This window comes from Carcharhinus amblyrhynchos, chromosome 7 (assembly GCF_965287045.1).
Source record: "Carcharhinus amblyrhynchos chromosome 7, sCarAmb.v2.hapA, whole genome shotgun sequence".
Lineage (NCBI taxonomy): Eukaryota > Metazoa > Chordata > Chondrichthyes > Carcharhiniformes > Carcharhinidae > Carcharhinus > Carcharhinus amblyrhynchos.
The window spans coordinates 17,899,577-17,926,107 of NC_137330.1; the positions used below are offsets into that span (position 1 = coordinate 17,899,577).

At 44.0% G+C, this 26,531-nt stretch overlaps 1 protein-coding gene across 4 annotated transcripts in view; it reads left to right on the forward strand.

The window, feature by feature from the left end:
- The window catches only part of LOC145344813 (uncharacterized), a 1,415,987-nt gene that overhangs the window by 1,343,366 nt on the left and 46,090 nt on the right, over positions 1-26,531 (forward strand). For all 4 annotated transcript variants that reach the window (XM_080191980.1, XM_080191983.1, XM_080191981.1 and 1 more), the window contains one exon: positions 14,720-14,919. In XM_080191980.1, the coding sequence (XP_080048106.1) occupies positions 14,720-14,919 (200 nt within the window). The remainder of the gene's footprint in view (positions 1-14,719; positions 14,920-26,531) is intronic.

A 26,531-nucleotide genomic window follows, 5' to 3' on the forward strand; every position in this document is an offset into this window, starting at 1 on the left:
AGAGATGTGTTTGGTGCTCGCGTTATGCTAGAGTTGTTGGAAGTGGTGGAGGATGATCCTTTGATAAGAAGGCTGGTGGGTGAAAAATGGAGACAAGGGGAACATTTCATGGTTGTGGAAGGGAGAGGAAGGGATGAGGGCAGGACTGCCGGAGATGAGTTGTACATGATGGAAAGCCCTGTTCACCACAGCGGTGAAAACCTCAGCTCAGGGACAAGATGGACATGTCAGAAGCACCATTTTGGAAAGTGGCTTCATGAAGACAGGAGTGGAGGTGGAGAAACTGGGACAGTGGGATGGAGCCTTTAAAGGGAATGGGACAGAAGGAGCTGCAGTCGCTGTGGGAGCTGGTGGGCTTATAATTGATATTGGTCGACAGTCTATCACAAGTAATGAAGACCGGGAGGACAAGGAAAGGAGTGGTCTAAGATGCATCATGTGAAGGTGAGAAGGAGTGGAAATTGTCACCAAATTTGATACATTCTCCAGGTCCAGATGAGGGCATGAAATGACACCAGTACTGTCATTGAAATAACAGAAAAGGAGTTACGGGAGGGGGCTGACATAGACTGGAATGAGGAATGTTCCACATAACACACAACTGGAGGAGGTGGTCAAGAATGGGGATTTTTTTCTCAAGGAATAAATAGAGAACTCCCAGACTATCCTGGTGGCGGATGGAGATGTAATGGAATTGGACATCCATAGTGAAGAGGATGCATTTGGACCAAGGAGCTGGAAATTTCCAGAGGCCGTGATGTCAGTAATAGTCCTGAAGACAATGGCTTGATGTTCACTAGTGAGGTCATGGTCATGAGGAAGGAGACAGTGTTTGAGAATTATCTCTGCAAGGTAGAGCTCAGTACACCAAACAGCAAAGGCCCCACCCTTGTCAGCAGGTTTGATAACAAAGTCAGGGTTAGACCTCAGCGAACAAGTCCTCCAACCCTGCACAGCCCGCTTCAATCTCCTTCACAAAATCCACAAACAGGACTTTCCTGGTGTTCACATTGGTCAGCCCCACTCAGAACTATTTTTCCTATCTTGACTCCATTCTCACTCCCCTTCCCAGTCTCTTCCCACCTACATTTGTGACTCTTCTCATGCCCTGTGACATATCAACACTTTCCAGTTCCCTGGCCCGAACTACCTTCTCTTCGTGATGGATGCCCAATCCCTCTTCAGCTCCATCACCCACCAGAAGGGTGTGAGGGCTCCCTGCTTCTTCCTTCGGTGCAAGTTTGAATAATCCCCATCCACCACCACTCTTCTCTGCCTGGTTGGACTCGTTCTGTCACTTAACAATTTCTCCTTTAACTTGTCTCACTTCGTACAAGTAAACAGTGTGGCTATGGAACTGTCCTGGGCCCCTGTTATGAATGACTTTTTGTGGATTGTGTGGAACATTCCTTGTTCCAGGTCTACTCTGGCCCAGACTCACATTCCATCAGTGACTGGGTTGGTGTCACTTCATGTTCTCGTCTGGGCCTGGAAAAATTCATGAGTTTTGCTTCCAATTTCCCACCCCTCTCTCACTTTCATACGGTCCATCCCTAACACTTCACTTCCCTTCCTTGACCTCTCAGTCTCCACTTCTGGTGATAGACTGACCACCAATATCCATTATAAACCCACCAACTTTCACAGCTACCTCCACTGCAGCTCTCCACACCCTGCTCCCGGTAAGGACCCCATCCCATCCTCCCAGTTTCTCCATCTCTGTTGCATCTGTTCTGATGATGCTGCCTTTCACAAAGGTACTTCTGACATAGAATCGTAGAATCCTGACTGTGCACAAGGAGGCCATTCAGCCCATTGAGTTTGTACCCACCACAATCCCACCCAGGCCTTGTAAACCCAAGTATTTACTCCAATAACCCCCCTGATGCTGGGGTCAATTTAGCATGGTGAATCATAGAATCATAGAACTTAAAGTGCAGAAAGAGGCCCTTCGGCCCATCGAGTCTGCACCGAACACAATCCCACCCACCCCCATATATTATACCCACTAATTCCTCTAATCTATGCATCCCTGGACACTAAGGGACAATTTCTTAGCACGGCCAATCAACCTAACCCCACACATCTTTGGACTGTGGGAGGAAACCAGAGTACCCGGAGGAAACCCACACAGACACGAGGAGAATGTGCAAACTCCACACTGACAGTGACCCAAGCCAGGAATCGAACCCAGGACCCTGGAGCTGTAAAGCAGCAGTGCTAACCACTGTGCTACCGTGCTGCCCTTGTACATCAACCTAACCTGTACATCTTGGAACGTGTCTTCATGTTTCCTGAAACAATGGCTCCCCCCCATTCTCCCACTGTGGTTGACAGGACCAATGCTAATCCATCTCCCACACTTCTGCCCTCACCCCTTCTTTTTTCTTCCTTCCAGAACAATGATGGGGTACCCCCTTCTCCTCCCTTTTCATCCCGTCAGCCTCTGATGCAAAGGATCATTCTTTATTTTCTCTAGCTCCAGCATGATGCCACAACCGAACACACCGTACCCCTATTCCTCCCCATCAGCATTCTGAGGGGACCATTATTTCCGTAAAACCCTAATCCACCTCTTTATCACCCCCAGCACCTCATCCACTTCCCACAACACCTTCGCATGCAATCACAGGGGTTATAACACCTTTACTCCTCCCTCCTCACTGTCGAAGGCCTCAAACACTCCTTCCAGGTCAAGCAGTTCTTGCACTTTTGTCAATTTAGTCAAATCTCTCATAAGCTCCCATCTACCCATCTGCTCCACTTCCTCTTTTCAACAGTATGAAATATGACACATTTCTACCACTCTTCAATTCTGAAGGTGAGGGTCGGCTCATAGCATTGGGAGAAAACAGAAATCAGGTTTGAACAGGAGGATGAGAATTTTGAAAATGAGGATGAACCAGGAAACAATGCAGATCAGCGAGCAAGACAGTGCTGGACTTGGTGAGAGCTCGGATAAAGGGATCAATATACACAAACACTAGATTTCTCACATGAATTATCCAATACACCAAACTTCCCCTGAGGACAATGCAGAAGCTACAGCTTGAAGTTGTGGATCTGGGGACACTGTAAAAGCGCCTCTTGAGTTTCAACACACCAGAGGCCAGCGTGAAGCTAAAATGAATCACTAAAATGTAAAGGGATTGTATAGAAGTAAACACACCTCCTCAATCTAATACGCCTTACAAAAGATTTCAATTCCAAACACTATTATTTATTGTATCTGTAAAGTAAATAGGTACCTGGGTTGACAGAAAGTATCGGTTTGGATAGGGAAAGACTGCTTGAATGAATGGTAAGATGGACAGGGAATGAATAAATAGATGATTAATGCATATATAGGCAGATCACAAATGATTGGAATGTCAGTAAATAATTGGATCACAAGGTAAAATATAAGAGACCAATTAGGTTGAGAGAGCGATAAATGAACTGAACATGGATACTTAGAAGGAGACATAGATAGATTGGAGAGATTAAGAGTGATAGATAGATTTATTGATAAATAGACTTAACAGAAGGAGAAAAATATGTGGGTAAATAGGTAAAATAAATTTGGTATTTAAATAGTTGATAGGAAATAAATAGAAACAGAGAAGCCTGTTCAGTAGTTAGGAAAAGGGTGAACAGATTGATAGAAAGACAGACAGCAGGCTGATGAATGTATAGATTGCAGACAGACGATCAAACACATTATGATAAATAGCAGGCAATAGTGGCTTGGGTGGATAAAAAGATAGGAAAATGGAATATTTTAACAAGTTAATTTCAAGACAGAAGTCAAAATCTTTGAATTAATAGGGAAACTCTTGACAATAGAAAAAGAACATTTTAAGAAACATTTGCCTGATTTGCTGCTTGCACCTCCCTATCAGGCTTGAATTGTTAGTGGGGGACTCGTCGCTCACAATCGTACCTGCTCCATATTGCTGCAACATGGGTTTGCGCCCAAAAGAAGGGACTCTTCTCTGGTGAGCTCCAGTGCTTGCTCCTTTCTCGGGTTGAGGACCTGGAGATCTGGCTCACCACCCCCTGTCTTCACCCTCTCACGGATGGGTGTTGCGCTCGGTCTTCTTCTGTGGAGACAGAAGGAGCCATGAAATAAATGGTGGCGTGACTCATTCAGAGAATCAGGTGGTGACCCTTAGAGGGCAAACAGAGTGGGGCTCATGGGGGGGGGGGGAGAGGAAGGAGGTGCTTGGGGGTCAGGAGCTGGAAGCGTGCTGGGAATAGGAGAATCTGGGGGAGATATGAGGGAGCACGCTGAATGGGGTTCAGCGCTCACCCTTGCTGTCACTGGTTTCTTTCCGGCACTGGCAGTTGAAGCTGACAGTGCTGTCGATGATGGGAGGATTGACTTTGACGTCTGCAGGGATGGTGACAGATGTTTTCCCAGTTCACTGGGAGACTGGGACACCTGCGCAGTGGGGGCCTTCAGCCAGCTCCACCAGTGAACACCCCAAACAGGTGAAAATCTCACTTCTGTCCAGAAAAGTGACTGTATCATAGACATTTCTAAATTCACCCAAAAAAACAAGTCTGAAACTCTCCCATTTTCAGCTCATGGATTTTGTTTTGTAAGATTGCAACCTTGATCGTTGAATACTATTAAGACTGAATTTGATAGATTCTTAATGTAGGAGGACAGACTGGAGAGGAAGGTTTAGGCCACAAATAGATCAGTCATATTCTTAAGGCACAGTTGGTTTGAAGGGCCAAATGGCCTATTCCAGCTCCTAATTGGTATGTTCCTATGGAGGCAGGCTCCTTGCAGCTTGCCAGGGACAAACTCAATGAGGTAACGAAGGAACAGGATCAGCACCCAACATTCCAAGAAGCTCCCTTGATTTTTATAGCTTTAATTTCACTTTCTGGCCTAATTGCTGGGGTGGTGTTGCTGATGCTTCAAAGCTGATGGCCTTGTGATTAGGCTAGTATCAGGAACTTGCCTGCCATCCTTAATGGGGTGGTGGAGAGTGAGCCCCACAGGTGGCCATTTGGCCAAACTGCTGAGTAGGTCCGAATGCTGGAAAGCCGGGGGCTCTGGAGCGGCTTACACCAAAGTCAAGATCCCGAATCACCCTGTTGCTAGGCAGATGTAACTCTGATTCAGAAAAGGAAAGCCCCCTTTTGTACTTTGGTGAAGCCACCTAATCAACCAGAATCTCTTCAAACTCACAATAAGCAAGGTTGGTTAAAGAAAAGTCTTAGGTTTGTGATTAAGAAGATACACCAGAGAGAGTGAAAATGAGTCAGAAAGCATGCCGTGACCAGCAATGCAATGGATAGTGACAGCAGCTCCTGTGTACACTGTCCTCATTGAGTGGCTGGGCTGGCTTTGGTAATTCTCAGCTTGGTCACATGGAGGAGATTAAAATGCCTTTTGAAATTTCTCATGAAGGGGAATTATATAGAAACAATGTGCAGAGGTACAGGGGAATAGACAGTGGAATGAAACTTAGTCAGGATGAATGTTTGGAGAGCCGGTGCAGACACGATTGGCCAAATAGCCTCCTTCTGCACCATAACATTTCTACAGTACTGAGTTAAAATGAGGCAATGGGTTAAAAATCAGCTATGCATTTTTCCTTCATTCTTGGGATGCAGTGACATTGGAAAAGACAGTGTTTATTACTCATCTTTAAAGAGATGAGAGCTTTAAGGGATGTCATTGATAATTCTCACCAATTTCAGTGCTGTAATGCTGTATGAGGGTGGTAAAGGGAGAACTGCCTGTTGGATGCACATGCAACTCTTCTTAAAAAAGAGAGTGGACTATTACATGCAACAGATAAAGATTACATTTGGCAACTTGCATTATTTCTCTGGTTCCCTGCAAATTGATAGAAGTATCAAGTGGAGTCTTTATGACAGTTATTCATCTGGGATTTCTATGAACAAACTAACTCACATACATGCTAAAAGCCCTTTAGCTAAACACATCAATTGACTATCAAATTCTGTAACTTAACCATTTGTATCTAAAGAATGTTGGTGTCTCCCTTCAACAACAAGTTTTTAAAGTTTATTTATTAGTGTGATAAATAGGCTTACATTAACATTAAATAGAAATTATTCCTTATATATATGTTTCTGCAGGCACAATTAAAATTTCCAAGTGTGTCAGCTTGAGCTGCGACTTATTATTTTGGCAAATGAGTGTTGAAACTCTATGCAGCTGCTGCCGTTAACATACTTTGAAGATAGGCGAGTGCTGTCTACAAGGATTTTATCAGTACTGATGTCAGTTGGATGGTTGAGGTTCACAATTGATATGGTTTTTACAGTTCCGGGCAAATAAATGTTTGTAATTGATGTTCATTAATTAATTCACATGACTGCAGAACATTTTTGAGCACAATGTTTTGCAGTCAATTATGAGTTAACACTATTCTGCGCTGAATTCTGTCAGTTTTTAGGTAGCAGCTTTGGCTGTGGAAGGAGCGCTCATATGTGGTGTGAAGATACGCATTAAAAAACTAACAGACTGAACAGAGATATTTAGTGGTAGAGAAAGAAGCATTAGCTGCTACATGGTCCTTTGAAAAGTTTGCAAATTATGTTCCTGGTCTCCATTTCACGACAGAATTAGATCACAAACTCTTAGCGATACTCTTAAATTCTAAGGAGCTAGCAAAAATGTCTCCATGAGTACAGTGGTTCAGACTGAGGATGATGAGGTTTGATGCAAAGCTAGACTATGTTCTGAAAAAACAGCAGAGTATAGCAGATGCTTTGCCCTGTACCCCAGTGGCAAGACCCCCTGTACAAGGTGATGGAACCTTTGTTGAAAAAGTAGAAACCTTTACATCAACAACAACCCCAACTCTCAGCAAAATTTCAGCGACTGAATGAAATCAGATCTGGACAGAAGTCTGATGAAGAATATGCTCAGGTCAGAGAGCATTGTGTCATAGGATGACAGCAATGAAACCGTCACAGTGATCATCCTTATAAGAATGAAGGGAGAAAAGATGAGAATCTAAGAGGAAAACACGTAAAAAGGGAAGATTATGCTTCACTAACTGTCTGAAGATGACAGAGAGGATTGATTGATGTGGGTGTACATGGACTTCCAAAAGGCTTTTGATAGGGTTCCACACAGCAGACATGTGAGCAAAGTTATAGCACATGGAATAAAAACAACAGTAGCTACATGGATACAAAATTGGCTGAACAACAGGAAACAGAGCATAATAGTCAATGGATAGTTTTCAGGTGGGAGGAAGGTTTGTAATATAATTCCCAGATGTCAATGTTGGGACTCTTGTTCTTCATAACATTTGTATTAATGATCTAAACTTTGGTGTACACGACACAATTTCAAATTTTGTGGTGATACAAAACTTGGAAGCATTGGGTACTGTAAGGACACCAGTCCAACTTCAAAGGAAAATAAACAAGTTGATGGAATGGGCAGACAGGTGGCAGATGAAGTTCAATGTGAATAAACATGAAGTGATTCATTTTAGTAGATAGAACATGGAGAAGGAATATAAAATAAAGGATATAACTCTGTCGGAGTTACAAGAGCACAGAGACCTGGGTGAATATGTGCACAGATTTTGGAGATGACAGGGCAAGTTGAGGGAGTGTTCAATAAAGTGTACAGTATCTTGGGCTTTATTAATAGGGCATAAAGTGCAAGAGCAAGGAGGCTATGTTGAATTTGTACAAGTTACTTGTTTGGCCTCAGCTGGAGCATTGTGTGTGATTCTGGACGCTGCACTTTAAGAAGAATGTGATGGCCTGGAGAGAGCATGGAAAAGATTTCTGAGAATCGTTCCAGGGATAAAGGACTTCAGTAATGAAGACAGACTGGCAAAGAGAAGGCTGAGGGGAGAGTTGATAGAGATATCAGAATCGTAGAATCCCTACAGTGCAGAAAGAGGATGTTCAGCCCATCAAGTCTGCACGAACAACAATCCCATCAAGGCGCTATCCCCAAATCCCAGTTATTTACCCAGATAATCGCCCTGAGCAATTTAGCATGGCCAATCAACCAAACCCGTACATCTTTGGACAAAATCATGAGGGGTAGGGAAAAACTGTTCCCAGTTGAGAAAGGAGTGAGAATGAGATGGCATATTTTTAAAGCAATTGGCAAAAGAAGCTTAAGAGGAAACTTTTTCTCACAGCAAGTGAGTAATGTCTGGAAAGCCATTGGCTGAGAGTGAGGTGGAGGCAGATTCAAATGAAGCAGTCAGAAGGAAATTAAACTGTTATCTGAAGAGAAAGAATGTGAAAAGTTAGAAGGTGGGGATTGGTGTATAGTAAATTGCTCATTGGGAGAAGTTTGGAGAGATGATGTGCAAACTGGCCTCCTTCTGTGCCAAAACAATTCTGTGAATCTCTGAAGATTAAAAACTGTGTATATATTCAACTTAATGTCACTTCATGTTTATTAACATTGAACTGCATCTGCCACCTGTCTGCCCAGTCCATCAACTTGTTTATTTTCCTTTGAAGTTGGACACCATCCTCCTTACAGTACCCAATGCTTCCAAGTTTTGTATCACCACAAAATCTGAAATTGTGTCGTGTACACCAAAGTCTAGATCATTAATACAAATAATATGAAGATCATCAGTCCTAACACTAACATCTGGGAATTATATTACAAACATTCCTCTTGCCTGAAAACTATCCATTGACCATTATGCTCTGTGTCCTGTTGCTCAGCCAATTTTGATCTTCACACTGTTGACATAGAAGTCAGAGACTTGTTGGTGGGGAGTTATAAGGCCCTCATTCTATCAGACACTGTGTAAATCATCATAGGGAGTGATGCAACATCACATGGACTGTTCTCTATTGAAGTTTCACGTCAGGTGCAACTAGCACCAAGTTTTTTCCCAATAAAACTCCCAGTAAAACTTGTAGAGGCACCGTTTTACTTGCTTCTACAAGCTTTGTAAAATATCTGTGCTGGTCAATTTAATCACTCTTGATAAAAATAAAATTGTTAGAGCAGCTTTAAAAGTGAATCCATGCACTGAAATTTTCCTTTTAATAATAAGGTTCTGACTGTCCTCAGTTGTAACCAGAATGAAATAGAGACAATCAGCTCTTCAAGCTTCAATGATGAATAAAACCCTCAGGAAAATTCAGCAGCATCAGAAAAAATAACTCCTTAAATGAATGTTAAAAACAAAAACAGTTTCACACACACAAATCTGAAGATATCTATATAGAGATAGGTATTATTTCATGTAAAGTAAATGATTTCCCTGAATTTCTAAATGATTTCCTAAATAATGATTTCCCACCTTTTTTGTATCTTTCATCTCTCTCTGCTTCCCCTCTCCTATCTGCCTTGCATTCTGAACTGTTTGACCTAAAGTAAGATGTTCTTTGGTCTGCAGAAAGTCTGAGATTTTGAAAGTTGGGAGTCAGGAATTCTCTTGCTCTGACCACCAGACTTGTGTATAAAAATCTTGACCTTTATCTCCCCTTTTCACTCTGCTATCTCTCACTCTCTCTCTCTCATAGCCCCTCTTCCTTATTCATTGTCTTTCGAACTTACATCTCTCTCTATCTCCATCTGTCTCCTCTTTCTCCCCCCTCTGTCTGCCTCCTTGTTTATTTCTCTCTCTCTCTGTCACCCTTTATCCTACTATCCTACTAATTGAGACATACAAGATGATCAAAGGGTTAGATAGGGTAGACAGTGAGAGCCTTTTTCCTCGGATGATGATGGCTAACACGAGGGGGCATAGCTTTAAATTGAGGGGTGGTAATTGTAGGATGAATGTCAGAGGTAGGTTCTTTACTCAGAGGGTAGTAAGGGCGTGCAGCAGTTGTGGACTCGCCAACTATAAGGGCGTTCAAATGGTCAGTGGATAGGCATATGGATAATATTGGAATAGTTTAGGTTAGAGGGATTGGTTCCACTGGTCAGCGCAACATCGAGGGCCGAAGGGCCTGTACTGCGCTGTAATGTCCTATGTTCTATGTTCTATCACTGTCTTGGGATGGACTTCTATGAACAACCACAGGAGAGTCCGATACAGATTACGATCTTGTATTCAAGCACGCAGGAATCCTAAATCAGCACTCTCCTCTGATACTGCACTCTGTGAAGTCATAGGTTCTCCCCATGTTCAAATCCCACCTTGTCTAAACACTGGGGCAGCGCAGTGCACAGTGATTCTACTACTGCCTCACAACACCAGGAACCTGGGTTTTATTCTGGCCTTAGGTGACTGTGTGGAGTTCACACATTCTCCCCATGTCTGCATGGGTTTCCTCCAGGTGCTCCAGTTTCCTCCCACAGTCTAAAGTTGGGAGGCACAGTAGCCCTCTGATTAGCACTGCTGCTTCACAGCTCCAGGGACCTGGGTTCGATTCCCAGCTTGGGTCGCTGTCTGTGTGGAGTTTGCACATTCTCCTCGTGTCTGCGTGGGTTTCCTCCAGGTGCTCCAGTTTCCTTCCACAGTCCAAAGACGTACGGGCTAGGTTGATTGGCCATGCTTAAAAAAAATTGCCCTTAGTGTCCTGAGGTGCGTAGGTTAGAGGGATTAGTGGGTAAAATATGTAGGGATATGGGGATAGGGCCTGGGTGGGATTGTGGTCAGTGCAGACTCGATGGGCCGAAGGACCTCTGTCTGCACTGTAGGGTTCTATGATTCTATCTATGATTCTATGTGCAGGTTAGGTTCATTGGCCAAGCTACTTCGCCCCTTGATATCCTAAGATGTGTATGTTAGAGGGATTATGGGGATAGGGACTGGGTAAGATGCTCTATTGGAGAGTCAGTGTGGACTTGATGGACCTCCTTCTGCACTGCAGGGATTCTATGAACATAAGTTTACATTAAACCTTTCACCTGGAGCAGGGCACGCTATCTCCTCCTAGCTAGATAGACTATCTGTCTTCCCCTACCTTCCCAGAGGTTGAATTTAATCTGACTCAATGCCTGGCCTTTTAACAGTAAACAACCAAAGCCTTGCTGGAAAACTCTGCTGGCATAGCGCTTTGAGAGTGCACAAGGTTCATTGGCATATGACTAGCACGTGCCCTTACTCTTAGTCAGCGGTGACTTTCTCTAAGTTGATTCATTTCCCCCTAACAGCTTCCTCTCTGTTGCTATCCCCCCCCCACCCTCCCTTCTTTCTCTACCTTCCTCTCTGTATCTACCCCGGCCCCCCAACCCTCCCGTCTTTCTCTACCTTTCCCTCTGAGTCTATTTCTCTCTCTCCCTCCCTCTGTCTCTAAGTTTGCAGCAGGAGCATTGGCATTCTGCTTTGACCGAAGGTTTCATTTCTTAGAGCTGTTTTATTGTAAATATCAGAGACTCCCAGGAATGGGAAACACAGGACCAATTAAAAATGATGAGTTGATTATCATTAAAAACTATCTCTCCTCTTTAAATATTGACCTTTTCAGAAGCTGTTATTATGCACCTACTGAGATAAAACGTGGCAGCCTCCAAAGTCAACTTTAAAAAAAATGCGTGGGATTCATATTTCAATCAGTTTGTGGTTCAGATTGTAATAATTCTGAGATACGCATCACAATATATTTTTAATATGACATTTTGACAAAATTTCCAATAAAATGTTTGCATTTGCTTTTCCTGCTGAAAAAGATTGCTACATTTGAAGAAATCTTGTCCATCCTTTCTTGGGAAATGGGTGTGAAAAAAATAGATGGTCTTGTGTCAAGTTGTTGAAGTTGAATTTTGCTCATGGTGCATTCTGTCTTTTTCTATACAAAAAGCACAAGTAGATCAGGCACTGGAAATTTCCTCGGACTCCCTCCTTCTGTCTGTCCAGTGGAACATTGGCAGAATCCCATTTTTTTAATTGGATTAAAGTATTAGAAAAATCAAACATGCCACCATGAGGGCTGAGGGCCTACTCTGCTCCTCGAGTCTGTTCCTCCATTCAATTAGATCATGGTTGATTTGTATCTTAATCCAGTTTTGTTTTATTCATTCGTGAGACATGGGCCTCGCTGGCCAGCCAGATTTATTGTAGTTGCCCTTGATAAGGTTATGGTGAGTTGCCTTGAATCGCTGTAGTCCATGTACTTTGGGTTGACCCACAATGCCATTACGGAGGGATTTCCAGAATTTTGACCCAGTGACTGCGAAGGAACGGCGATATGTTTCCAAGTCAGGATGGTGAGTGGCTTGGAGGGCAACTTGCTGGTGGTGATGTTCCCACATATCTGCTGCCCTTGTTCTTCTAGATGGAAGTGGTCGTGGGTTTGGATGGTGCTGCGTCAGGATATTTGGTGAACTGTTGCAGTGCATCTTGTAGATAGGACACACTGCTGCTACTGAGCATCTGTGGTGGAGGGAGTAGATATTCGTGGATGTGGTGTTAATCAAGTGGGCCACTTTGTTCTGGATGGTGTCTGGCTTCTTGAGTGTTGTTGGAGCTGCACCCATCCAGGCAAGTGGGAAGTATTCCTTCACACTCCTGCCTCGTGCCTTGTAGATGGTAGACAGCTTTAGAGAGTCACTTCGCCACAGTATTCCTAGCCTCTGACCTGCTGTTCCAGTCACTGTGTTTATGTGGCGAGTCCAGTTCAGTTTCTGGTCAATGGTATCCCCAAGGAATTTGACAGTGGGGAATTCAGTGACGGTAACACCATTGAATATCAAGGGGCAGTGATGAGAGTGTCTCTTTTGGTGATGGTCATTGCCTGGCATTTGTGTGGCGTAAATGTCATTTGCCACTTGTCAACCCAAGCCTGGATATTGGCCAGATCTTGTTGCTTTTGAAAATGGACTGCTTCAGTATCTGAGGAGTCGCGAATGGTGCTGGACATTGTGCAATCATCGGCGAATGTCCTGACTTCTGACCTTACGACTCATCATTGATGAAGCAGCTGAAGATGGTTGGGCCTAGGACACTAGTCTGATGGACTCCTGCAGAGATGTCCCAGAGCTGAGATGACCGATTGTCCACAACCACGACCATTTTCCTTTGTGCCACATAGGTCTCCAACCAGTGGAGAGTTTTCCCCCTGAAACCCATTGATTCTAGTTCTGCCACACTTTTGCCACACCCTTTGATGCCACACTTGGTCAAATGCGGCTTTGATGTCAAGTTTGTCTACCTAAAATCTATTGCTCTCAATTTTGAATATTTCAACTGACTTCCAGCCTCAATACTGTTTTGGGGAGAGAGATCCAGATTTCCACCAATTTTGTCTTTGAGTAATATAAAATGATTGTTATCAACTCTGTCGGCCTCGCTCCCTGATGTCTGGGCAAGATTTATCTTTCAGCATCACAACAGTATAGCAGATCCAACTGTATTATCTCACTGCTGTTTTGAATTATCTACTCTGTTTCCTACATTACAACAGTGATGACATTTCAAAGGCACTTCATTATAAAATTCTGAATGGCAGTATATTACTTTTTAGCCGCAGCCCAAGTAATACCAGAATGTTGCATTGTGTCATATTATTGCAAACCAAGTGAATTTGGAAAAGTTGCTTTTTGGAGTAAACAAGTATGACGGATGTTAATACACTTCATCAATATCACTAACCTAAGCACCAAATCGCTGTTGCATTGGTAAATAGACAACCTATTACATAAGACTAACCTTGAAGAAAGCTGCCCAGAAAAGATCTGATGATCTCTGTGGTGTGGGTTTACTCTTTCTTGATGACAATTTAAAGCTGACATGAAGCCAATGGGATCTCTGGATGTTCAGTAGCAGTGATATTAGCAAACACCAATCACTTTGAAGAATTCTCACAGACAGAAAACCAGGATGATAATCTCTTCCATTTTTAATCTCAGCTGCAAAATGAATGATCATACTTGTATTTAGACAGCTAAAATATCAATTTAAACAAACTAAAAAAAAATTGGTGGAATATCTAATTGTAATGGTGAAATTTGACAATCCATACTTATGAAAATAGCTTCTCAGGTATAGTGAGGGTAGTTAGCAATAATTATAAAGTTTGTATGCTGTTAAATGCTTAGTTATATTTCATTCAGCAAGATATAACCTTCCTAAGGTGTTTTACATTGAAAAAGTGAAAGCTTTTTTTTGTAAATCTCAGGGCTGAACTCAACACAATTCACCCTCAGGAGGAATGTAGAAGTGCTAAAAGGCAACTTCCTGTTCTTCACATTATTCTGCACCTATGCAGGTTCCAAAAGTTGCTGTCAGTTTCACTGGCGTAATGATGATAAACACTCACAGTTTCACCATCATTTTTACCACAAATTCTTTGCCATTTAGCCCATTGATTTTAGTTCAGTCACAGTGAGAAATACTTTGCTCGGGGGTAGGCTCAGCAAGACTTTCTGGATCGCTTCCACTGGAAGACTGTACTTAATTTGATTTTGATATCCAATACATTCATGATAAACAACAGCGACATACAATGGATGCTGCAAATCAGAAACAAAATGAACAGAACATGCTAAAAATGCTGAGCAAATCTGGCAATGTCAGTGAAGTGAGAAAAATGTTAATTCAGGTAAATAACTTTTCATTAGAACTGGACAAAGTTATTGATTGAACAGTTCTTTGGCAAATAGAGAGGTCGGGAAATTGGGGAAAGTGGAGGGGTGAATTTACACCAAAGCTTTATGCCATAATTTTGCACATCCTTTTTGGAGGTGCTTTTGGAAGTTGAGTCTTGCATTGGGAAAATATGTTCAAGTCTAACATAAAACTTAAAATTCACGTTTTTGTTGTTTTCTGTTTGATTTTTAAAAATTGTCTTCTAGGAATGCCATTCCAATCCTTGTTTAAATGGTGGGGTTTGTCAGGAGTTAGTTGATGCATACACCTGCCTTTGTCCAGATGGATATGGCGGTGAAAACTGCCAAGTGAACCTTGATGCTTGGAAAGACAATACACTGAACATCGACCGTTGCCTCAATGAAGGACTATATGTGGATGGACCAGGCACAGACTTCAGCTGCAGGTTGGTGAGACTCCATTCAAGTGATTTCTTCTTGTGTGCGTGCTTAAGTTTGTTCGGAAACATTGTACCCTTATTATTTTGGGGCAATGGGTTGGTGGGAATTGCAAGAGAGGCAGAGGTTGTACTTAGGCATAAACACAGAAAATACTGGGACTGCTGTCTATACAGAGTTTGCACATTCTCCTCGTGCCTGTGTGGGTTTCCTCCAGGTGCTCCGGTTTCATCCCACAGTCCAGAGATGTGCAGGTTAGGTTGATTGGCTGTGCTAAAATTGCCCCTTAGTGTCCTGGGATGTGTAGGTTAGAGGGATTAGCGGGTAAATGTGTAGGGATATGGAGATAGGGCCTGGGTGGGATTGTGGTCAGTGCAGACTCGATGGACCGAAGGGCCTGTTTCTACACTGGACGGTTCTATGATTCTATGATACTCAGCAGATCAGGCAACATCTGTGGAGAGAAGAACAGAGTTAATGTTTGTAGTCAATGATCTTTCATCAAAACAAAGCTCTCTGACCTGAAATATTGGGTTGCATATTTTGGAAACAAAGTAAACTGATACACTCCAGACAAGCCTTCACTGCAGCCATAACATGCTGGCTAAATAGTGAGCGGATAGTGGGACTCCTTTCCCACCCTCATGAGCTGCCAGCAGTTCTGGCAGCACCGAGAGCACATCAGTGGGCACTGCAGGCAGTACCATGAAGAAAGCCCCATGGATACCAGAGCCAGGTAAGCCCAGAGCGAGGCGGGTTTACACAGCTTAAGGATGAAGGGAGGGGTTGGGGTGGGATTTGGTGAGCAGGAAGAAAGAGAGGATAATATCTTAGGGGATTCCCCCTATGCACAAAGAGTGCTCCCCAACCCTCACCCCTGCAGATTATATTCCCCTTCCTGCCTTTATAAAGCTTTTAAAAAAGGCCTGACTACCCATGCCAACCACTGAACGGTGATGACAGTGTATTAACAGAGTCAATTGGCTCATTAAGAGTCTCAATCGACCCTTGATTACTCAAATACGGTGGACGAATAGCCAATTTTAATACCCGACCAACATATTTAATATGGGGGTGAGCTCAAGGGATGGAATTTACACCCATCCACTACCCCCAACCCCCCAGAGACTGCTAGCTCTAATCTGATTTCTGTTTCATTCTTTTAATGACAAGGTCTGCATTTGTTGCCATCCCTAATTGTCCCTGAATTGAGTGGTAGTTAAGAGTCAACAACATTTAGGGTGACACAGTGGCCCAGTGGTTAGCACCGCTGTCTCACAGCTCCAGGGACCTGGGTTTGATTCCTGGCTTGAGTCACTGTCTGTATGGAGTTTGCACGTTCTCCCCATGTCTGCGTTGGTTGCCTCTGGGTGCTCTGGTTTCTTCTCATGGTCCAAAGAATCATAGAACCCTACAGTGCAGAAAGAGGCCCTTCAGCCCATTGAGTCAGCACCGAGCACAATCTTACCCCCATATCCCTACATATTTTACCCACTAATCCCTCTAACCTGCGCATCCCTGGACACTAAGGGACAATTTTTTAGCATGGCCAATTAACCTAACCCGCACATCCTTGGACTGTGGGAGGAAACCGGAGCACCTGGAGGAAACCCACGCAGACATGAGGAGACTGTGCAAACTCCACACAGACAGTGACCCGAGCTGGGAATCGATGTATAGGTTACGTGCATTGGCCATGCTAAAATACCACTTAGGGATGTGTAGGTTAGCAGGATTAGTGGAGTAAATATGTGAGGTTATGGGGATAGGGCTGAAGTGGGTGGGGGTTGTTGTTGGAGCAGACATGATCGGGGGAATGGCCTCCTTCTGGACTGTAGGATTTCTATAAGTCACATGGAGACTGGAGCAGGTAAAGGCAGTAGATTTCCTTCCCTAAACGACATTAGGGAACCACATGGGTTTTTAAACATTTGATGATAGTTTCTGGTCACCATTACCGAGACTCACTTTCAATTCCATATTTATTAGAACATAGAACACTACAGCACAAACAGGCCCTTCGGCCCACGAGTTGCGCCGATCACATCAACACCTACCAATCCATAGACCTATCTATAACCCCCAATTCCATTAAACCCCATATACTCATCCAGAAGTCTTTTAAAAGACCCCAGCGAGTTCGCCTCCACCACCACTGATGGCAGCCGATTCCATTCACTCACCACCCTCTGAGTGAAAAACTTACCCCTAACATCACTTCTGTACTTTCCTCCCCGCACCTTAAATCTGTGTCCTCTCGTAGCGACCATTTCAACCCGGGGAAATAGCCTCTGAGAATCCACCCTATCTATTCCTCTCAACATTTTATAAACTTCTATCAGGTCGCCTCTCAACCTTCGTCTCTCCAGGGAAAAGAGACCCAGCTCCCTCAACCTAACTTCATAAGGCATGCCTCCCAGTCCAGGCAACATCCTTGTAAGTCTCCTCTGTACCCTTCCAATAGCTTCTACGTCTTTCCTATAGTGAGGCGACCAGAACTGCGCACAGTACTCCAAATGAGGCCTGACAAGGGTCTTATAAAGTTGCAGCATTACCTCCCGACTCCTAAACTCAATCCCCCGATTAATGAAGGCCAGTACACCATACGCCTTCTTGACCACCTCCTCCACCCGCGAGGCTGATTTAAGAGTCCTGTGGACCCGGACCCCAAGATCCTTCTGCTCTTCAACACTACTAAGACTCCTGCCCTTGATAGTGTACTCGTTCATCCTGTTGGTTCTGCCAAAATGGACGACTACACATTTATCCGCGTTGAAGTCCATCTGCCACTTCTCCGCCCAGTCCTGCATCCTATTTATGTCCAGCTGCAACTTTTGACATCCTTCAAGACCATCCACAACATCACCGACCTTCGTGTCATCAGCGAACTTACTTACCCATCCCTCCACTTCCTCATCCAGGTCATTTATGAAAATGACAAACAGCAAGGGTCCTAGAACAGATCCCTGGGGCACTCCACTGGTGACTGACCTCCAATCAGAAAAAGACCCATCCACAACAACTCTCTGCCTTCTGCAGGCAAGCCAGTTCTGGATCCATAAGGCCAAAGGCCCTTGGATCCCATGCCCTCTCACCTATTAATTGAATTTGCATTCTACCAACAGCCATGATGAGATTTGAACGCATGTTCCCAGAGCATTAAATTTGAATTACTAGTCCAATGAGATCACCTACAATATATTCAAGGTGTGATTAATAGATTTTAGGGCACTAATGGAGTGACGAGATGCAAGGGTCCAGCGGGGAAATGGAATTAGGTTAAATGGCAGATCTGGCCTAAAGGGGAGATGTGGCCTAGTCCCCTTCAGTTGTATTCTCATAAGGGCATCAGCAGCTCAACTTGTTGGGACCTGAGTAATGTTGCCCAACCTGGACACCAATCAAGGGGCACAGGCAAGTCCGGGAAAGATGTGGGAATTATGGAAAAAAAATTCAGGTGAGTTTTGTTTAAGCTTAATATGGAGCCACTCCTTCCTTTGAGTATATTTGTATAATCATATAGTACATAATGAGGCCATTCAATTCATCATGTCTGCTGGTTCTCTGCAAGAACCACCCAATTAATTCCACCCCTCTACAAATGATTCCTACAGAGGTACTTCCCTTCTGAAAGATATTTTTGAATCTTCTCTCAGGAATCATATCTCAGATCATAAATAATATAGATCAGGGTTGCCCCATTTGCACCAGGCAGGTTTTTCCGACGTAAGTAGAAGATATCTTGAGAAGGCCTTAGCCCTGTTCCCCATCGATGTAAATGTAGGACATGATCATCCCTTGCCCTTGTTAATGACAGCCACTTCTTCTATTCAATGTTGGGTGCCTCATTATTATGCATTAACATCTCATTATCGGGTTCTTCTGCTGGAATCATGCCCCCCCATGTCAAATAAACCATCCATGATATCAGGAAAGTGCAATGTATGACTGGCATACACCTAGCAGGTAGAACTCAAAGGGGACCTCAGTGAGGAATGCAATCCAGCTGGCACAGTGCTCACAGAGCAGCTTTGTGTCTTCAGATTGGAGGAGTGAGGTGAGACTGACATGGAACAGGGATTGAGCAGGTGTGAGTGGGGAAGATGACTTTGCGGGAGAGACCAAGTCTAAACAGCAGTGTATTCAACACCACCTTCTTGTGCTGGCCATGGGCTTCTTGGAAGGATTGGACAGGGGAAGGACAATCTGGACCATGGGCTTCAATTTGGTGGCAGAGGGGTGGAGAGTCAGCATTGACTGAAGGTTTTACACATTCATGAGGGATGGGTGCGTGGGTCAGAGGCAGCATAGCATTATACAGTGCTGAAGAATGCTTCAGCCCATTGTGTTCGCACCAATACATTAGAAACACCTGAACTCCCACCTAATCCCATCTGCAAGTAGTTGATCCATAGTCCTGAATGTTATGATATACCAAGTGCTTATCCAGTTACTTTTTAAAGGATGTGAGGCAGCCCACCTCCAAAACCCTCCAGACAGCGCATTCCAGGCCGCCACCTCCCTGTGGGTAAAAATGTTTTTCTTCACATCCCCCCTAAGCCTCCTGCCTTTCACCTTGAACCTGTGTCCCCTTGTGACTAACCCTCCAACTAAGGGGAATAGTTGTTCCTTTTCCACTCTGTCCATGCCTCTCATAATCTTGCACACCTCGATCAGGGCTCCCCGCATTCTTCTCTGCTCCAGCGAAAACAACCCAAGCCTTTCCAACTTCTCTTCGTAACTTAAATGTTCCATCCGAGGCAGCATCCTGGTAAATCTCCTCTGCACTCCCTCCAGTGCAATCACATCCTTCCGGTAATGTGGCACCGGAACTGCACACAATACTCTAGCTGTGACCTCAACAAAGTTCTATATAACTCCAACGTGACTTTCCTGCTTTTGTAATCTATGCCTTGATTGATAAAGGCAAGTGTCCCATATGCCTTTATCACCATCCTGCCAACATGCCCATCTGTTTTCAGAGGTCTTTGGACAAATGCTCCAAAGTCCCTTTGTTCCACAAAATTTCCTAGTGTTCTACCATCTTATGGAGGTGGGGAGAAGAGCAAGGCTAATGAAAGAACATATCATTGATTTGTACTCCATTGCAGCTGAGGCTGGTCAGCTTGAGCTCAGTTGACATGCTTGGAGTCAGACTAGTCATGCAATGTACCCACTCAAACAACACTTTGATGCAAGAGTGCCAATGATTACAGGTCAGTATTGGACACTTGACACACAGACTTCCAAATTCAATGACTGCCATTGTGTTGCTATACATTGCCCAACTAGGCAAGCAACTATATCTCCACATCACACTGCCTGAGGATAATGCTCTTAATCCTTAGCTCTGGGCTAAAGTGCTTATTGACAACTGCACCCTACCACCCCATGGGCCAAGTTGAATGCAAGGGACAATGCCTGCTCCTGAGATGTGAGTTCAGGATTGAGTGGCCAAAGCTGTTGCCACTCAGTCATGTGGTGTGAGACAGGATAGTGTAGGGTCTTGCCCAATCAGCATGTGAACTAAGGATTGGGCATCAAAGTTGTGGCCATGAATGAGTCAGTGGGCTTTGAGTGGCAGCTGCAGCTGATGAATGAACAAAGAGTGATCCTTAGGAGATAAATGCTAACCATCAAGCCTCACTCTTGGATACAGCAGTGAGGATCTCGCTGTTATTTTTCTAGCTCGTAGGTAGGAGAGAAAAAACATCTCAGGGGCACCAGGTTTGCAAAAGGCAGCAGCAAAACCATCAAGAGGAAGAGGTGGTTGGGCCTGCTCCACACACACAGAGGGCTTTCACTTGTTGGCACCTCACTGAACACAGGGTTTACAGACAGCGCATACCTGTTGATGTCCGAGAACCAATGTAGCTGAAGACTACTCATGTTGGTCAAGAAGGCGTATGGTGTACTAGCCTTCATTAATCGACGGATTGAGTTTAGGAGTCGGGAGATAATGCTGCAGCTTTATAAGACCCTAGTCAGACCCCACTTGGAATACAAAAAAGATGTGGAAGCTATTGAAAGGGTGCAGAGGAGATTTACAAGGATGTTGCCTGGATTGGGCGGCATGCCTTATGAGGATAGGTTGAGAGAGCTGGGTCTCTCCTCCCTGGAGAGACAAAGGATGGAAGGTGACCTGATAAAGGTTTATAAGATGTTGAGAGGTATAGATCAGGTGGATCTCAGAGGCTATTTCCCAGGGCTGAAATGGTCGCTATGAGAGGACAGAGGTTTAAGGTGCTGGGGAGCAGGTACAGAGGAGATGTCAGGGGTAAGTTTTTCACTTAGAGGGTGGTGGGTGAGTGGAATCGGCTGCCATTGGTGGTGGTGGAGGCAAATTCAATAGGGTCTTTTAAGAGACTTCTGGATAAGTACATGGGACTTAATGGGATTGAGGATTATAGGTCGGCCTAGAAGGTAGGGATATGATCGGTGCAACTTGTGGGCCGAAGGGCCTGTTTCTGCTGTGGTTTTCTATGTTCTATGTTCAGGGAGCTGATTGGTCACCTGCAGAAGGATTTGGTGCCTCGAGGACTTGACGGGCATCCACTGCTAGCATCACGGGAAGTGACTGCGGTGCTTAATTCTTGTACCACTGGCTCCTTTACAGATCTCCATAGGTGATTCTAAAGGATTATATAGTTGGAGAGGAGTGGGAGGAACTGGAGCAGAATGGAAGGTCAGGGATGGATCAGAGCTATGGAGAGATTGACAAAGATGTCATGAGCACAAGACTATGAAGCCTCTGTGCTGTTGGTGCTGACTTTACTTTTAAATCCTACCATGATTTTGAACACCTCAATTATTTCTCCACTTAACCTTCACTATTCTAAGAAGAAGAACCACATCTTATCTATTCTCTGACTCAGAGACCAAAATTAATTATATTTTGTTATGTAGCATCTTCCTTGATTGAACTGTTCACTATCCTTTCACATTGCAATGAGTTAAGCTATCCAGTTTAGCAGAGCTTGTGTTATAAATGCCTGTCCTGGGTAGCAGGTTCTCTTTGTAAATGCTCCCTTCTAGCCTGCCTGATAGCCATCAGAAATTTGCTGGAATATCCCAAAAGCATATTTTCACAAAGTCTTGTTCTGTTCCTCACGTTCTAACTCTCCTGATGAAAGAGCTGGAGAATGATATTGAAAAATCAAATCTGTTTGCTGTGCTCTATCTACAAGCGTGTAATAGCGTCAGACAAAGAGCAGAGAGAAGCCATCAATGGGTGGATTAAATCTTTCACGAGAATCTTCAATTCAAATTCACAGCTGAAACTACAAGGTGGTACTGAGAGAGTGCAACACTGTCAGGGTGCTGAGATGTGAAAGCAGGGCCAATGGCTCTATTTCAATGAAAAGCAGGCACATTCTCCTCCGTGTCCTGACCAATATTAATTCAGCCTGCCCTTATCAGAATGCTGTCCTCATTCTGATAAAGGACAAATATTCAGGGTTTCTCAAACTTCACCATTGGTGGGTAAATAAGACAATACAAGGGAACCCAGAATGACGGTTCCTGAAGTTAATGAAAGGGACATCCCAAAGCTCCTTACAGCCAATGAAGTGCTTTTTGAAATCTTGTCACTGTTGCAATGTAGGAAATGCAGGGGCCAATTTGCCTACAGGAAACTCCACAAAGAGCAATATGAAAATGACAACATTCTTTTCATGAAGTTGACTGGGGGATAAATATTGCACAGGATACCAAGGAGAACTCCCATCCTCTTCTTCAGTGCCCATGGGATCTTTTCTGTCCAGTTATGAGAGCATCCAAGGCCTCGGTTTAATATCACACTTGAAGAACAGTGCAAGCTATTGTGCTACATTCCCTCCTGTGCTGAAATATCAGTTTAGATCTCACCACCTGTATGTTCATAGAGATCATAAAAACTCTACAGTGCAGAAAGAGGCCATTCAGCCCATCAAGACTGCACCAACAACAATTCCACCCAGGCCTTATCCTCGTAACCCCACATATTTACCCTGATAATCCCCCGACACTAAGGGGCAATTTATCATGGCCAATGCAGCTAACCTGCAAATCTTTTGACTGTGGGAAGAAACCAGAGCATCTGGAGAAAGCTCATGCAGACACGGGGAGAATGTGCAAACTTCACACAGTCACCCTAGGCCGGAATCAAATCCGGGCCCCTGGTGCTGTGGGACAGCAGTGCTAAACACTGTGCCACTGTTTTCAAAACCATTTAGTCTTCAAAACTAAAGTCACATAAACTGTTGTCTTGCTTGTGTGTGAAAGTGGTCATCTGAATATAAAACTCCAGGCAAATTGCCAGATATATGCAGGTAGCACACAGCATCCCTACTCAAAACCAGCTCTGCTGGGTGGGATGTGTTGTTTGTGCATGCCTAATACCAAGTTCCTGAAGCAACTGTTCTACTCAGAACTCAAGTGCAGTAGGAAGAACCCAGCAGAACAACGGACATGATTTAGGGGTTTCCTCGAAGCGCCCCCAAGCAGAGGTGAAATATATCCATTGATTTGCCACAGATGCAAGCTTGTGATTGACCAAAATGGAGGATATGCGTTCAGGGCAGCACTAAAATCTTGAACACACACACAGTTGATGTTGAGAAATTGGAGAGAGTACAAAAAAAACCCCAAACAGCTCACCTACTCTGCCCTCCAAGCATCACCTTTCCCATGTGTGATAGGGGTCTGCAGGTCATGCACTGGGCTTACCAACCATCTCAGAATCCATTGAACCAGAACAGGATCAAGTAATCCTCAATCCCAAGGGACTGTCTAAGATGGAAACGTAGGAATTCTCTATGTGATTTACTCACACCGGACATTCAGAGAATTGATCCAGGAGTTTTTGAATTCCAATTGAAAAATGGAATGAAAAGTTGCACTTCTGTATGGCATGCAAACAAGTGATAAACTTGTTGCTTGTGAAAGATTGATGATTCTGTTACATATAATACATAAAAGGCAGGTTTTCCCCACGAGTACCAATCATTCCAGTAGCATAATCAGTCTTCAACTAATATGTGAAGTGTGTGATGTAAAGAGTGCTGGATGGAGAAATCTTTGTGCACAGTCCAGTCTATTTTACTGTTACACTGATTTATATTTCAAAACACTACTTGAAAGGAACACAGAAATGAACCTTGTGCTGGAGAAACTTAAGAGAAAGAACTTTCAGGTCTGAGAACTGATTACAAATCGATGTCAGATTGAAGGATTAGAAGCATCTCTTTGCTGGGAGATTCACACCACACAAAATGGCCCTGAACTTGGCACTAAAGGGGTTATTCCATGAATCAGAAAATTCAGTGATGTTGCTTTGTTGAAAGCCTCAATAGGCTGGAGGATATAGCAGGAAATCAGTTCATAGTGTGCTACCTCCAGCACACATCTTGTTCCTAATTAACAAGGACTCCTTTCTTAGTGTCTTGTTGCACTGAATTTGAGAGATCACAAGGGGAAGAGAGCCATCACAGCAGAAGTGAGGCTGAAGCTGAGACACATTGGTGGGAAGGGTGAGAGAGAGCTTTACTCTGCAGTTAGCTGTATGGTTGGTTGAGACAGGGTGGGCTGAATTGTTCCAATCCTCCACACGAGTAGCCTTTATGTTTCTGTTATTATAAATCCTTGTCTTGAGAGAGGATGCCAACTTTGACATGAGGTTGGATAATTTTGTCATTTAGTTGTTCACTCCTGCTCATTGTGCGCAGTTCAACTGCCCCTTTTCCTCCTCACAACCGTGTCAGTGTTTCAAAAAGCACCTAACTAGTTCTAAAGCACTTGGTGAGAGTAACAAAAAGCACGGTATAAATGCAGCTGCTTTCCTTCAAGTAGTGGGGCCTTCAACAGCTGATGTATCTTTGACCAACCGATGGGCAGAACCAGATGCTGTCAGAGGATTGGGAGAAAGCATCCAGCACAAACCCATGGCTCATGAGTGGTGTGTGGCTGCAACCTAGGGCAAGCTTGAAACTGCTGAGGAGCCAGGAACGGGGTTGGGACCCAATCAGACTGACTGGCAGCACCCCTGAGTCTGAAGAAGCCTCTTGGAGAGCGAGGGAAACAGGGCTGCAGCGAGGATCTGGTCTGTAGGACAAGCCTGAACATTGCTGTGCTAAGGAACTGAGGTCCTAACTAGAGATCTAGAACATCGGCCAAGAATATTTTCTGTAAATAGTTGTTTTCTGGAGTTACATTTTCCCTTGGGAGTTTATACAGTTTTGATGGCGGGAACCTTATTTTTTTTAACCTGTATGCACTCTGTGTGCTTAAACCTCTTGTTACATTTCTAAACAATGTTATAATGATTTTGAATCAGACAGGTGGGAGAGACAGAGCACCTAAATCTAATCAATCTCAGTTTCATTCAAAACCAGGTCTTAAAATCAGAGAGAAGCCACTCAGCCACTGATCCACCTTTGTGCTCCCATTAACACAAGGTCCATTATCTGTGTCGGCTGGACTGTATTTGTATAGATAGCAATATTTCCTTTTCTTTTCCATTTAGGGATTCCTCTCTTTCTAACCTTTCAGTAAATCAGATTATTTGCCTTTTCCATCACAGCCCTTTATGTTGGCCTCAATCCCCCGATTGTTCTTTCAGCTGTAGCCTTTTTGCCATTTGTTGCTTTATTGATTTTCTTCAGACTTTGCAGTGTTCAATTCTTCCTTTGCTTCCACCGCTAACTCGACAAGAAAATAAAGCATCTCTTTTGGCAGATATCGCAGCGCACCTGACTATATATTTCCCAGCACCATTTTCCAGTGTAAGGAACTGACTCAGAATGGAATGACAATGCTCATTTTCATTTTCAAACACCCATGTTGCTTATCATAGAATCATTGAATCCTACAATGTAGAAGGGGGCCATTCGGCCCATTGAGTCTGCCAACCACAATCCCACCCAGGTCCTATCCTTATAACCCCACGCATTTATGCCAGCTCGTCCCCCTGACACTAAGGTGCAATTTAGCATGGCCAATCCACCTAACCCGCATATTTTGGACTGTGGGAGGAAACCCAGAGCACCCGAAGGAAACCCGTGCAGACACAGGAAGAACTTGCAACTCCATGCAGACAGTCGCTCAAGCTGGGAATGGAACCCAGGTCCCTGGTGCCATGAGGCAGCGGTGCTAACCACTGTGCCACATGCTGCCTAGATTCTTTCAGAAAATGGAAAATACACTTGAAGTCCAACTCTCAGACACATTCCTGGGTCTGGATTTCACCGAGTTGTTCTGACTCACCAACAATGGCAGGCAGGACTTGATCCGAGGATTTCCACGTGTATTCCGATTTCAGCTTTATTGCATTGGATAAGGATGTGGGTAGCCCAACTGCATCTAGTACTCCAACGCTTTCTAGGGTGGGCATGGGTTTCCTCAGGGTGCTCCGGTTTCCTCCCACAGTACAAAGATGTGCAGGTTAAGTTGATTGGCTGTGCTAAAATTGCCCATTAGTGTCCTGAGATGCGTAGGTTAGAGGGATTAGTGGGTAAAATATGTAGAGTTTTGCGGATAGGATCTGGGTGGAATTGTGGTGGTACAGACTCAATTGGCCAAATGGCCTCTTTCTGCATTGTAGAGTTTCTGTGATTCTATGAATTGCCATTCATAGGAACTAGAA